Here is a 15458-nt window from a genome sequence, read left to right on the forward strand (position 1 = left end):
GGGCGGGAGGGTGCTGAGGCGGCGGCGGCGTGTGTGGGAGCGGGAGCGGCCGCTGCCTCCTCCCCAACGGGAAGAGGAAAAAAAGGTTGTAAATATGCCCCCATTTTAAGGCTCGCCGGTTCCCTGGGGAGCACAGGCTGTTCTGTCAAAAGTACTTTCCGCTGCCCGCGTTTATACTCGCGTCTTCTGTCAGCGCGGTTATGTGGAAATCCCGCCCCCCCCGGGTTGGCAGCAAAACTTTAAAGTGAAAATTAAGTCAAAGGCAATTCCCGTACTGCAACACCTTCATTAGAGAAAGCTACATGCGCTAACTGCGTTAATGAAAATAACCGTTGTCCAAGAGAAGGCTCAAGGCCAGCTTGTCTGCAAATTCTGTAGTTTGCCCAATGTTAAAATTTCATAACTGCTCTCTGAAATTTCTGTAAGAAAAGACCACAGATTACTTGTATGCAGTTTACTGTAACTTTAAGTGAAATTCTTCGAAGTGGTATTCTTTCGAGTTATTTTAATGTCTTTTTCTTTCTTTTCTAGGTGTTTGTTTCAGGATGGTAAGGCAATGTCTGATTTACCAGTTCTACTTTACAGTATAGTATTTCAACTGCTAAAAATATGGCAGCAGGTCTGTAGAGTATAAACATATCCAACTGCTGTTTTGGGTTCTAGGTTAGATGGTTAAGTATTGCAAGTGGATTTAAAAGGCAAAGAATGTTTTATATTACTGTTATTAAAATGGATTTTTAAAAGCTTACTAATGTGTTGCTTGTTTATATAATATCTAAAGATTGTGTTTGGATTACTTGTGGTAAAACAGCCACAAGAGCATTATAACATTTTAACCTTTAGAAAGGTTAAGTCTGAAGATCTTTATTAGCTTCTGAAACAATGTGTTCAGTTTAATTTTTTAATGGCAATTATAGTACCAGCATTTAAAGAAGCTTATTGTGTTTCCTTGTAACAACGTGCTACAAACATGCAGTCTGTGGCTCATATCCCAGCCAAACACCTCCACCAGCTCTGAACATGCAGCAGGTAGTTTTGCATTTCACAGGAACCCAAGAAACAAGAGGACACGTTTCAATTAAGAACAGTTCTTTGTCTGAAAATAGTGGGCCATGCTTAATATTAGACTTAAAAGTTTTTATGCTTAGTTTATATATATTGTGAAATAGTGCAAAATTGGTATGGATTACAATATAGTATGTTTTGAATTTAATGATTTTATCAAGTGGAAAGTGTGTGCCCACACAATAGGTGATGGGCAGGTGCAGACCTGGAGCCATGTGAACATGCACCACAGTGCCAGTCCTGAGCTGATAAGCAGTATTGAGAAGCGGGTTGTCAGCTGCATTCCTGTGCTTTTGGACAAGTTGGTATGGAGAAGCTGCTCACAATCAACTTGAAAAATACTCTTCATAGCAACACCTTTTCATTGCCTAGATTACCTGAAAATCTGTTTTGTCTTTTGGAATGTAGTCATACTGACTTAAAGTTTGGCTGTTGGCATTAGAATAAGTGTCTAAAGAGACTGGTAGTGCAGTGCGCATATTTAGTATCTGTGTACTGTTTTGGGTATTACTGCCCATACTCTAAAATGTTTGGTGGCTATTTTTCATCAAAATGTATTGGAAACTCTCAGATCTTATTGGAAACTCTCAGATCTTATTGTTAGAGCCATCAGTCTGATGTTCTGTAATACAAGATAAAAACATGGGCCTTGTGGTCTTATACCTCTTTACTAAATGTGCAAGAAGCAAAACAGAGGAGGTACCTTTAATGTAAATAAATTTGCTATTAATGAAGTACTGTGTATTGGCTAATAGTGTTTTTATTGTCCTACATAGAACAAAAAATTAATGGGTTTCTGCAAAACAGGCTTTCTGTTCCCTATCATTTCAGTGTTCAGAGACAAATTATGAAAACCATGCATATATTTCATACATACATGAAAGCTAGAAAATGAGAAAGTTTAAAAAAAAAACAAACTCAAAACCCAGGGTACTTGGAAGTTCCTGATTTTGGCTAATAGGTTTTTATTGTCCTACATAGAACAAAAAATTAATGGGTTTCTGCAAAACAGGCTTTCTGTTCCCTATCATTTCAGTGTTCAGAGACAAATTATGAAAACCATGCATATATTTCATACATACATGAAAGCTAGAAAATGAGAAAGTTTAAAAAAAAAACAAACTCAAAACCCAGGGTACTTGGAAGTTCCTGATTTCATCACAAGAAGTGAATAGCTGGGAAACCATAGTTTGTTGTGGCATTGCAAAAAATATTAGAAAACCAGTATAATTAGATTATGACCTTTGCTGCTATTTGTTAGTAGTAATGCAGCAGCTGGGGATAGAATTTAAGGGGTGAAAGTCAGGTGGAAAGGATTTAAAATGAAACTGGAGAAAAGGAACTATGAAGTTTATACATGTAGCAAATTTAATGAGTTTAGACACTGATTGTTGAAGAGGCAAATGAGCGGCGATAGGAGCTATGGTAAAGGAATAGAGTAGGTACAAGGGAGTGGTGTGGGATTAGTAGAGTCCTTTGTGATGAAAATTGTGTTAAAAGTTCCTGAAATAAGGGGAGCAAGTCTTCAGCCTCCCTGTGAATGAAAAAAAGCCTCACATTATCAAAGGTTTCTATGTATGTACATATGATAAAGCAAAGAGGAAGATGACTTTTATTATGAGCAGTGTTTTATCTCGGTGGGAGCCATCATATGTATAGTTTTTTGAAGAAAAGTGTTAAAAGCTGTGAAAACAGAAGTGGGAATTAACTCATGCACTTATGTATATGTAAAATCTCATTCTTGTTCAAAAGTTAGCTTCTGCTGCAACTTCAGAGCTGACAGGAATATCTTAATGCCTGATTACGAGCATCATCCATGCATTTTTGTTTTTCTTAAGTGTAGGTCATAAAGCTATGAAAATTAAAGTGTTTTAAGTGGTATACATGTGGTGTATGTACTGATACTGATTGTCCTCTTTCATTATTTTTCAAATCAGTACACAGAAGAGGAAGCTAGGAAATTAGGAGTGGTTGGCTGGGTTAAAAATACCAGTCAAGGAACTGTAACGGGCCAAGTTCAGGGCCCAGAAGATAAAGTAAATGCAATGTAAGTATTTTTGTGGTTTGTATTTTAGTCTTGCTAAAGTCATTTACAGAAACATTTTTAATCCAAAGTGACAAGTAGATTCATATGTCAGTAATGTAACAGTACTTTAATCAGTTTTGGTTTTGAGGAGTTGAGGAGATATGTTCTTTTAAGCTGTAGAATAATCTTTAAGCTTTAAAAATTGTGTGTGGCATCAGCCACTTCTAATTTCTAATGTCACATGGTTTGTCAGTGTATTTCCCTAACATTCTTTTCTTGTGAAATGAAGAAAAAGCCTTTATTCAAACATGTGAGCACAGATCTGGTTTTTAACTCTTCAAAACATCTCTGTAAAGAAACAGACTAAAGAACTTCTTGAAATGCTTGCTCAGCCTGTGCTTAAATAAAGGAAACTGGGTTTAAGTGACTTTTTTCCTGATTTAAAAAAATTAATACATTTTAGCAAAGGCCTGTAGTCTCTACCATCCGCAAATAAATTTTGAAATATCTTGGTGTCTTTAAAAGAATGGGTATGATTTTCTTTACTAAACTGCCAATTTCCAAATGCTTACAGCTGTCACTCTCAGGAAATGATGCCTAGGAAAACACAAAGCCTAATTTGGTTTCTTCCAACTGTCATTTTTTTGCAAGTATATATAGGGAGATTGTTAGGAGTTTTAAAAAATCCTTCAGTGGTTTGCTCTTTCAACAAAGAATGAGTGATGGTAAAACTTTCCTTTGTAAACTGTATTATGGATAGACAATTGCTAGTGCAAATTCTGCCAGCACTTTCTAATACAGGACTTGCTTCAAAACTGAACTTACATAAAGTGGAGTTGGCTTTTTGCAGAGGAAATAGTGTTATGCTTTCTGGTAAAGAGATTTATATATGATTATCTAATGCAATGGAAGAATTTGTAGTGATTTTCTTTGGTCTTGAGCTTAACATTAGGTTGTTTATCTTGGGCTGCAAAACATTTACAAAGCCAGAGAAACATCAGTTGTTTGTTTCCTAGGTCAAGTTTATACTTATTTTCTGGAAGACCTTTGTTAATAGCCTAATCTAAATATTTTGTAAATTTAGTATCTTGGTGCCATCTCTCTAGTTAGTTTAGAACACTGAAAGTGAAGTGTGAGAAATCAGGATTTGGTTTCTATTTGTTGGAGTACTTTTTCATTTAAAAACTTCTAGTCGGTTGTACTTTTTCATTTAAAAACTTCTAGTTGGCTGATTTATTCTCATTAAGCAGGTTTAAGTGAAAGCACAGCTGAGCTCCTGATATTTCTTCTATTTGCATGAACTAGGATTGCTGCAGAATGCAGTGTTTTCATCCATCCTTTTCCCTTGTTACCTGCATTGATGGGATTTAAAGGAAACTGCACTTACCCCAACACCAGAAAGTTTGTGTGTAATAGGGGATCTTGCAGTAGAGCTGCAAAATTAGACTAACAAGATAAGGCTTGTTCTCAAAGATGTGTTGGCATACAGACTATTCCAAAAGGAAATAAAAGGTTTTATTTTGTTGTTACGCAGTTTTAAGTCGGGTCAGCAAGCTGGATTGCAACAAAAAAAGTTGAAGCTTTCGATGTACATTGTGTTTGATATTCAGAGCAGATAAAAAGTTGTTGTGAGTTGGCATGTCTTCATTTCATGCTGGAAATCAATGTTTTTGCCTGATGTGGGAATAATGTTGCAATGCTGAAGCTGAGGTATGATTTTGAAGCATGCATTGAGATACGGATTATTAAATTGGAGATCCTAGAGTAGAATGCTGACAGAGAAACAGTTCACTTTTCCTTGCTCCCTGTGTGTGCTCCGATATATCAAAAAGGTAGTGAGTTTACTTTTGGCATTAAACTGGTGAACTTGCACGTGAAAAGGGAGCTATTATATATGAACAGCTACTCTGAAAGGCCCTTATTTCTCTCTGCTAGTACATGTTAGTAGAAGATCAAAGTAGGTTTGAGTTTTTGAAGTCTGTTCCAGAGCTTACAGCATTTTTTTGTAATGCTCAGTCATGCTTCCTAGGAATTCAAAATACTGTGTTCTAGATTCAAGGGTTATTTGAAATGCTATATTAAATAAGAACAAAATGAGGCTTGCTTCTGCTATGGCAAATTAATATAAGCCAGTAATCCTAAACATACATTTGTATTCAAACTGTGATAAATAATCAGGAGGAAATTCTGGCACCAACTTCCTATGCAAGCTTTGGTTTGTATTTGTTAGATATTCAGAACTTAAGAGACTGTATGTGTATGACACTTCTTAAAAATTTGGAGATCTCGTATGTTCAAAGAAATTGAACACTTTTCAGAGAAATACATGAATCAATATTGTAAGATAGTTCAAGAAAGGTTCCTGGTGAGTGCTATTTCAAATACTGGATCAACGTGTTGCCTTGTAGAAATCTTTCAAGAATGGTTTGTGCAGTGCCTTCTGGACAGGACTTTTCACAGTTGCCTAAGTTTCCAAATTAAACTTTAGGCACAAAATAGCCTGATTTTCAGAGGTGCAGCACTTGAACTTTTAAAAATCACTTATTAATGGTAATAAAATAATTTGTCAGTTGTTTTACTGGTTCTGGCTTGTCAATGTTAGTATTTTTTAGGGGGAGGTGGAAGGGGTGGTTTGGTCTATCATAAGCAATGTTTATCTTTTCATGGTGCTAAATAGAATCAAGAACATAGACTAAAAATAGAGTAGTGATGCCATTAGAAAGTACAGTTTAAGAACAGGTAAATAGAAAAAGCAATATAGGAGGGAGGAAAAGAGGGATAAGGGTTTGAGAGGAGGATAAAGATAGGGAAAGTGTAAAAAAAAAAAGTGAGAAAACACCATGAGGCAATTCAATGTTACCAGCAGCATGGAGTGAGTAACAAAGCATGCCTTTGTTCTGGAGCAGTAATGCAGCAGACCTCTAACCCAACAGTTTTCCAGCAGCAGTCCTTTGCTCCCAATTTTCTAACCCTTCTTATTCTCTTTTGTATCACTACTTGTATTGTGAGGCACAGCTAGGAAGCATCCAGTACAGGCTCAAGAAACAATGCCTTTATATGATTTTTTTATGCAGGCTGCAAGGTAAAATATAATCTGGGAGGAATTATGAGGATGGTCCTGGTGATCTATTTTAAGCATGATTGTAATGCATGTGTGGAGTTCAGGTGGAGAGTGACCAGAACCAGTATAAAGTGGAGAAAATAAGACTTAAAGCAGGAGAGTTGGAGATACGACTATCCACCCGTACTTAAAGCTCTCTAGTCAAGTGAGAGCATGTTAGAGAAGATCTGTTTTGAAAATCAGTTGGCCAGGTAACTGATGATCTTTGAGAGTCATGGGTAGTCAAATACAACTTTATTGCGTTAGAACTGAGGGATTAGGTGTGGGAAGGCAGCCAGAGGCTATGTATCTACTGTTGCAGATGCAGCATGGAAGAGTGTTTGCTAATGCAGGCAGTGGGCTGTGGGTTTGGTTCCTTCCCATCCTGCCGGGGAAAAGAACTGGCCTCTTTTACCTGAGCCTGGTGTGGTTTCTCAAGCAGTGTGCTTGAAGCCTGGATATTGTCCTAAAATGTGGAAGTAATTGTTTCCCTGCAGACATAAAATTTGATTATGATGAATTACTTTGAAAGATGACATGCAAAAATAGTTTGCTCTGGAGCATGTAACACCTTAGCAGGGGCATTCTGACTCTTGCAGAAATAAGTGGAAAATGGTAAGTAAGTATGAAGGATCGGGGCCTGAAAAGTGTTGCATGTGCAGGAAGTTGTATTCCTTATTGGACTGTTCACTTAGCGTTGAACGTGGGTATAAATTTTTGTTGAAGTGGTGCTGGGAGGCTGACTTCTTTGATTTACATTCTGTGGTGGTGAAATCTTGATCACACTGAAAACTGGCAAAATTTATGGACTTCCCTGAGGCTAGGATTTAAGTGTGAATTTCACTGAAATGCAAGAAGCTTAAGGGTATGAGCGAGCAGGTTTTGATTTTAGATATTTTCATTTCAAGATTTGTCTTGCAGTTTTTAATGAAAAACTTCTAGATTCTCGAAGATCAGGTGACTTATAATGTATTTTGAAACCAATTTTTTATTTTAATTGGGAGATCTTGCAGATAATTTTGAGGGCGTTTTTAAGAAGTCTTGAGAACCTTTTACCTGTAAGCTTGCTTTAATGTCCCTTGCTTTTTAATCTCTAGATGGAGCTGTTTGTTCTGTAGATACTTTCAACTATACATGCTTCATTGGAAGGGAATCTATTTTTAGACTGTTATGGTAGAATCCATCTTTTTCTTCACTACCTTTTTCCCTACTGTATTTTATAGTCCTGTTCTGTTTGCTGCTACTGCTCCACATAGATAACATCCATTATGCTTAGATACTAAAAGCTCATTTTCAGTCTTTTACCTGTCTGTAAGCCAAAGAATACTAGAGTCACAAGAAAAGCAGAGTCGCAGCATTTCTAAATCATAATGACATAAGGCTTTATGGTAAACTGAAGGCTTTTTTGCCAGCCCAGATATGGTTAAATGGGGTAGAGGAGGGTAGTCATTTGGTTTCTTTGAGACTTATAGTACAGGGTCTTTCATTATAGTATTTTGTGACATTTTTTCCATTTTATTCATTAAATAAGGTTAAAGCCTTTGCAGTCATTGTGGTTGTTGCCATAGCAACTTGCATTGACCGGCTAGAAATCACTTTCCTATGAGAATTTTTTGAACTTTGGATGATGACATATTACTTAGTTATCCATTAAAAAAGGAAGATAAGACTCTTGTGGATTGCCAAATTCAGAATTTATTTAAAAAAAATCAGATTTCAAATGAGGCTGACACTTTAAAATGTAAAATCTTAGGACATTTTTTAAACATAAGTAGCATATAACAGCATAGTAAGTATTCTTCCTGTCTCTGTAGAAAGGCATGATATTAAATATAGATTGCTTGTCTTGGAAATTGTTTTTAATCAGTAATTTAATGGTAATTTAATTTGAATGTTTTAATTTCTAATATCAATGTCAGTTAAGAATTAATATTAAATATATGACACAAGACTTGAAAATTACTTCAGTGTCTATCTGCATAGAAAAATCTAGATATTTACCATGTAAAAGGGGAGAAGGGAACTCTATTAGTTAACATCACAACTGTTATTCTGTCTCTGTTTTATTAGTCAGGTGTATCCAAGATTCCTGTCTCTGCCAACTGGCATTGAATAAATACTTTTTTCCTCAATATAATTTTTTTAATTGTTTGCAGAGAATAGCCCTGATGGCATGAAATGGAACTAAATGCTAGTAAAAAAAAAACTCTCCATATTTAGACTATGGCTGGGTTTCTTGAGCAAAATTCTAGATCTTAATACCCAATTTATGTTGAGGTATAAAATGAACAGGTTTTAGTCTGTATTTTAAGATTTTTTTTATCCATTTTAAAAGGATATTTTTTAAAATTTTCAGCTCAATCTAAATGTTGTTTAGGAGAAGAAACTGTAACACTTCTTTGCACATGAACCTAGGCATAATGGTAGACATGAATCTGCAGGGGACACTTGTACAGACAAGGAAGTGGTTTAGGTTTTTAGATACGTTTGAGATGTCTGTGATATACCCAGGAGCCTGCTATTGAAAAGACGACAAAGGCAGTTGAGTGAAAAGTTTGGAGAGGTTGGAAATATTGATGGATTAGGGAGAGAATATGGAAGTCAATTTGGGTTTGGCAACAGCTGATCTGTAAAATAATGCGATTGCAGACTGGGAGTTGGTAGATCCAAGAAGTGGTGAGTAACATCAGACTAGCAGAAAAGGTACAAAACTTCCAGAGATACTTTTATGTCTAAGGGGCAGAGAGGCAGCATGATGCAGTAACTAAAGGTATGCTGTAATCGAAAAAAAATCATTATGGGAGATTGATCCTAAAGATAGAAGGAAAATTCTGAAATCTGTTAGTGTGGGAGAGGAGAATGTCAGAGGGGTGAGCTAATTGGGGTGGAAGTGAAATTCTTGGGGGGGGGTTGAAACGAAGTTTATGGTCAAACATGGTAGGGAGGATTTAGCAAGAAAGATCACTAGACCATTGTAATACAAGTACTTCTAAAACAGATTAGGATGGGAGAAACTCTTACCATTACTCAAAGATAAATGCAGTTGTTCTCAAAATAGGCTCCAAATTCATAGGTGTATATTTTCAGGGTTGTATTTATTAAAAGGTTGTAAAAATTGATTACTGGAATGATTTAATTAGTAGCCATGTTTAATGAACACACTGGCTGAAATTCCATTGTATCTTTTATCTGATCAAGGAATGTGTAGGCCAAGGTGAACATTAGCATCCCACATGTCTAGAAAAGCATATAGACACAAAATTGCAACTGCTAGATTTGAAGTTGATCATGCAAACAACACTGGTCATTACATGCTTCAGTGTTACAGAAGACATTTATAAAATTGTGAGGACTAATACTCTTTGCTGTGCTAATTTTCTATAAAAATACATCTGCTCTGATGCAGAGCACTTAATGTTTACCTTGTGTCTTGTCAATGAGGCAGCTATGTGCCATAATAGTATGGCTGAAATATTTCCTGGATGTGCTGTTCTTGGGAAGCTGACAGATATATTTTGAAGGAAAGGGGAGAGTGAAACTAAAATTGCTTTCTTTAAGCTTTCTTTTTACTTTGCTAAAATGCAAAATATAGTGGAAAAAGTGTTAGGATGTGTTCTCATTTATGATTGTAATGAAGTACAGTTTTTGCATTAATTGCTGCTGAAGGTGACTTACAGTTTTTCAGTGTCTCAATAGCAGTCAGATGACAAGAAAAATGGTGGGGTTTTTGTAGTTCACTGTGGGTCCAAGTATGAAAAGCTTGATTTTCTTGGTTTGGTTTTATTTTTTAAAGGTAAAGCTAACCTATACTGGAAAATAAAATTGTGTTAAACGATAATCTTTGTGGCTAGTATAATGGTAAACGTGACCATCTCTTCATACCAAATGTTTGAGGTATTAATTTCTTATCTATGATTATTTGATTATTGCCTTAAATTGACAGGCTAAATTGTGAACTGTAAGTTATGCAGGCTCAGAGCTTGGTTTTAAATTTACTAAATGTTACTGATGATGGCCTGGGAAAGAATGGAGTTAAGAGTTAATCTTTAGGGTTTTAGCAGTTCAAAACTAGATAAATGAATAACTAATTATTTGATTATTGCTTAAAATTGACAGGCTAAATTGTGAACTGTAAGTTATGCAGGCTCAGAGCTTGGTCCTGTAAATTAAATTTACTAAATGTTACTGATGATGGCCTGGGAAAGAATGGAGTTAAACCTTCTTCTTTAGGGTTTTAGCAGTTCAAAACTAGATAAATGAATAACTAATTACAGTTTATTGTAGCAACTGTACTCTGCTTGCAAAGACAAGGAATGGGTCAGGTGAGTCAGAAGATGTAGTTTTCTGTTACTGGTTTCTGAGAATACAACCAATAAGATATTAATGATACTTAGCTGAAGGAGAGAGCTGCATGCTTCCAACACAGAACTGGAGGCCTAGTGGCTTACCTTTGTTCTGCCCTTGCCATTTTATATTATACAGCAGTGCCTACTGCCCTCTAGTGAAGTCCCCTCTTGTTAGTCACTTAGGGGCATAGCAAAAGGCAGTTCTCTCCCTGTGGACCAGGGGTGGTTGAAGGAAGAGAGGTGTAGCTCTCCACTGAAGGTCACACAGCCCACCAGTGACGGAACCAGAAATAGAAGTGGACTCCTGGCACAGGTCCTGTCCTTTAGACTGTGCTGGATTGTCCTTGTTCTTTAGTTTGAAATGCCATAAACCACTAAAGCTTTTAACAATGGTTATGTCTTTCTGGATATGGAATAGTGCAAAAAATGTTTTCCAAACCTCCATTTATTCTGCTGGGATATAAAGATAGCTGTCTTGTATGACCTTGTAAAAATTACTAGATTAGAAAAATCTACAGTCGCTGTGAATTTGCAGTGGCTCAGTGGAATTGGAGTTCTCTATAAAAGTGTCTGCTTTTCATTTCTGATCACTGAAGTGTTCATAGTAGTAATATATTTTGATAAAAATATAGTTTGTACTAATTTAACAAATTATGCTAAATGTAGGCTTATAATACAAATAGTTAATTAGGATTTACTGAATACTGTCTTATTAGAGCTTAATCCTCATGTTTTCTTCACCTTTTGAGTACTGGATTTTTGAAGGAGTACAGGCTAAGCAGTTTAGTCACTTTTGAGAATAAAAAGGTCCTGTGAGGATCACATGTTCTCATTGACACTTAAGGTTACTAAGTTAGGGCAGTGTTTAATTTTCACAGCTATTATTCTAAAATATGTTATAGTTTAGTCTCATACTATAAACACAAGTCTACTGAGGTATTTTCATTTGTTGGAGGGAGGGGGCCACCTCTCAACAGCTTATGGTATCTGATGCTTGAATTGATTCAGTGAAGAATGTTTCTTCATTCCAGCTCCCTCTGAAGTTGCCAGAAATGTCTATTTGCTTTACTGGGAGCCATATGACTCCTTTTGTTCCTTAAAATTTTAAGGTATTCCACACTTTGCGTGTTTGTAGGTCTCTGTAAAGGGAAAAAAAGTTGCTGCAAGCCTCTCATACCTGGTCTCCTGTTCTTATTACTAGCGAGCATAGTAATATTTGTTTAAATGTTAGATACAGAGAAGACAGAGCTGCTTTCCTTTTACGTTTATAGAGCATCTACCAGATGTTATTTCTGCATTTAAGCAGGACTGAATTTCTGGAATTGTGCCTCTGGAATAAGAAGTGTTAGTCTATACAGTGTCTTGGAAAACTCAGTATGTGATCTTGGGCAAGGTGCTTAATTTTTTACTGTGTCTCTCTGGTGGCTTACCTCTTTGGAAATGGTTCCACAGGGATGTTGCATTAATGCTTCAAAGTCCTTTAGCAGTGTTAATACATGAAGTCCTAATTTGCTACAGAATTCCAGACTTCCATTTGCTTAGCTGATGACTATCTGTGTTAACATTCAATTCTCAAATCTCTGTTGCAGTTGAAAGCAAGTAGGACTGCAAGGTTGTATTGGATTGTACTATAAACACAGGCGAGTGGAACTGTTGTCTGAACACTCAATTTAGGGATTTTCTTGCATAATTAGAGGAGTGATATGACTTTCTTATATCCACACTGAAAAATAAAGAAACTTATTTTGACTCTAAATTAATCCTCTTAATTAAACCACAGTTACTATCCTAGAGCAACTCTATGCAGGATTGGTTGAGCTTTCTGGGAGACTGTTTTCAAAATGCAAATGCCACCAAGATGTGTGATTTCTAGTGGAAGCTTTTTATTCATTTGAGCATTTTAAGCATTTATGCATTCTTTATAGTTGATATTACTGGGACCACATGTAATGCTTTGGTATTTTCAAAGCGAAGACACTTTCTTGTTACTGATACAGTAGGATGTGGAACAGTTCAATGCCGTTATTCTGGCTTTTTGTGCTGAAGAAAGATTGTTCTAAATGTCTTTATGCTCCAGTACAACATTTACAGAAATACTGAGTAAAAGTTCAGTTTAAACTATATTTTTAAGGAGGCTTTTGTACCCCAGCTTATCAAGGGGAATAACTGCGTGCACACAGTTAAAAATAGATCTTTGGCAACAAATTGGTAATTGTCAATAAAAGCATGTACTTGAAAAGTGTAGGTTTCTTTGAAATGTATTATAGATGCTCTACTTGACAAAGCTGCCTGGGTTTTCACAGTATGAAATAAAACTAGTACTTGAGTGATGTAAGGTTTTGAACGTTTGTCCCATTGAATATAGCTTACTCTGTCAAGATTGCTGAGACAATGTCTGTCTTGCCTTCTGAGGCACAATCTTCCTTTGCCCGTGTTGAAACAGCCAAAAGCTGTGGGACTCTGTTTTCACAGCAGTGAACCTAAGCTGCTGTGCCTTTCTTCTCAGCAGGGTTTTCTAGCTTGAGCTTAGTGCTTCACCAATGGTACTCGGTAGCTGCCAGTCATCTTAGCACATGGCAGAGCTTGCTCATGTTTGCCTATATCAAATTGCATAAACATAATGGAAAGGAAATTGAGAAACTTGTTATAATTTCCTATGTAGACTCAGGTGCTGGTGAGACTGAATTTATTCATGTGCATGAATTATGCACATGCAATTGTATGTAAACTCCAGTGAGTTTATATACAGGCATCTTGGCCACAGCTTGCATGTGATGTTTCAAATGAGTTCTGAAAATAAAAAGCAACTAATGTGGTTCTTAAAGAACAACTTCAGAAATGTAATTTTGTTTTGCTTTTTTATTCAAACACGCTTTCTTTGACCTCATTCTGAAGTGTTTTTTTCTACTGAAATAAATGGGGACATTTTAAAATGTTTTTTAAACTGCATTGCTTAAGGCTAATGTGTTTCAGCAGATTAGGCACAAAGATTGTGTAGGATGGTTTTGACTTTTTTAATGTTGTCCAGAAAGCCATGCCAAAAGCATGATATAAATTCTGGTATAAAAATTTTTGGTTTGGTTTCATGTAAATTCTGACGTTTCTCCCTAGGTAAGTACTAATTGAGATTAGCACGAACCAAGAAATAGCCACAGATACCTACACTGTACCTGGATATCGTAGTGGATCTTTAACTTCTGAAAAGTGCAAGGCATAAGAATTAACAAATATTCTGTATGCTGAAAGGATAACTAATACTGTTTATACAAACTTACAATTTGGTAAGGGTGCCCACTTGGTGTTCTAACCTGCAGAAGCTTACTGAGAAGGAAAAGAATTGAGCTAACTGGTCTAAAAATGGGGATTAAATGTGCAGAGCAATGTTAAAAGATCATTACTGAATTTGTAAAGCCAAGCATTTAAAAGTCCGAATAGACTAGAAATGAGTTGAACTACAGTGCACTATAATGTCTGTTTTGTTCTCTGATCTTCCCACTTGATGGCTGAAGGCATTTGTTTTCCTTTTGTGTGGTGATTATATTTGAAGATTAATAGTCCAGTAAGTAGGGAACAAGCCTGTTATAACTACTTTTCTCTATTAAGAGGGATGAAGGCTGTTATTCTGGGTCTAGAGACTTGTGTTTATAATCCACAGGAGAAAGCAACATTAAACTAATATTAAGGTTGCATAATGTAAAGACTAAGACCTTTACAAGAATGCTGCTGCTGTCCCCAAAGCAAGTGTTATGAACTAGGCAAACAGATTCAGGATTAAGCTGGTGAGAAATCAGGAGGGAATATTTGAGATGTATTACATCATGTGCGTAGTACCCAGATGCAAGAGCTCTTCCATAGGAATGCAAACATTTTGTAGTCCAAATGGACAGCATACAAAGGAGGGGGTAGATAGTTAACCATGAATCCTGTGCTGAGTGGGTGGATTTGATTTTGTTCTGAATTCACTAGTGTAGTTATGCACATATCCTATGAATCTTGCTGCTACTGATCTTACCAACATTCTGGTGGTAAAAATGCTGACTTGGAAAAGCATCATGTCTCTAGGATTTAAGCACTTAGTTAGCTAGGTGAATCTAGGACTTGAAGCAAAATCTTTACTACTTATGCCATGCTGCACAGATAGCCAGAAAGGAAGAGGAAGCTAGTTGGGAAAGAACTCTGAAGCTGTTTTATGTTGCTGAGAGATACCTGTTTGTTTTATTCCACAAATTACTGTAGTACTGATTTGATTAATGGGCAAGCTATGTTCAGTTTATTTACCATATTTTTATAGAAGATGAGTAGTTTCACATTTAAGTACTTAAGATATGCCCTTTGCCAACAGGAGGAGGAAAAAAAATCAATGCTTCTGATGCTGCTCTTCTCTCTGCCCCTATTAGTGCATTGCAGCAGTAGGAAAAAAAGTTGCTGGATAACTTTATATAATATATAACTCAACTTTACCTTGTTCTTTTTTCCCCAACTCTTCCCTCTGCTCCTTTGTCTTACGCTCCAGGGAAATAGAGTGTTTATTTGCTTAATGTGGTGCCCTGAGATTTTTCCCTTGAACTATGCTGGATGTTACCAACTATCCTGCAGAGTTAACGTTACTTTTTGTATCTCTGCCTTTCTGTTTTATGTGGCCCTTCTGAAAGGGACGCAGAAGTCTTTACAGAGAATCATTTATATAAAACTTGGAGAAGACACTGGGTTTGGTCTGACATCCTTTTTTGCTCTCGAGTTGATTTACTGTATTCACTCTATGTTACTGGATTAGAAGCTTTATTTCAAAGCTGGTATTCTTTGTTATGTTTTTTCTGTAGTTGGGGTGAAACAGCTGGCTGTTTTTATCTGTAATGAATACTCTGCTTGTGTACCTTAGGTACTTTCCATTGGTGTTCAGACTTGTGCTCCTACATTGTGA

At 36.4% G+C, this 15458-nt stretch overlaps 1 protein-coding gene across 2 annotated transcripts in view; it reads left to right on the forward strand.

Moving 5' to 3' along the window:
* The first annotated feature begins 277 nt into the window (after positions 1 to 277).
* ACYP2 (acylphosphatase 2) overlaps positions 278 to 15458 on the forward strand; it is a 46720-nt gene continuing 31539 nt past the window's right edge. Inside the window, exons 1-3 of one of the 2 annotated variants that reach the window (XM_019474435.1) lie at positions 278 to 445; positions 532 to 548; positions 3003 to 3112. In XM_019474435.1, the coding sequence (XP_019329980.1) occupies positions 546 to 548; positions 3003 to 3112 (113 nt within the window). In that variant the 5' untranslated portion in view covers positions 278 to 445; positions 532 to 545. Of the gene's footprint in view, positions 446 to 531; positions 620 to 3002; positions 3113 to 15458 lie in introns of those variants that run through there. The other variant, XM_019474434.1, reaches the window with a different exon arrangement.

This window comes from Aptenodytes forsteri, unplaced genomic scaffold (assembly GCF_000699145.1).
Source record: "Aptenodytes forsteri isolate BGI_AS27 unplaced genomic scaffold, ASM69914v1 Scaffold185, whole genome shotgun sequence".
NCBI classification, from domain to species: Eukaryota; Metazoa; Chordata; class Aves; order Sphenisciformes; family Spheniscidae; genus Aptenodytes; species Aptenodytes forsteri.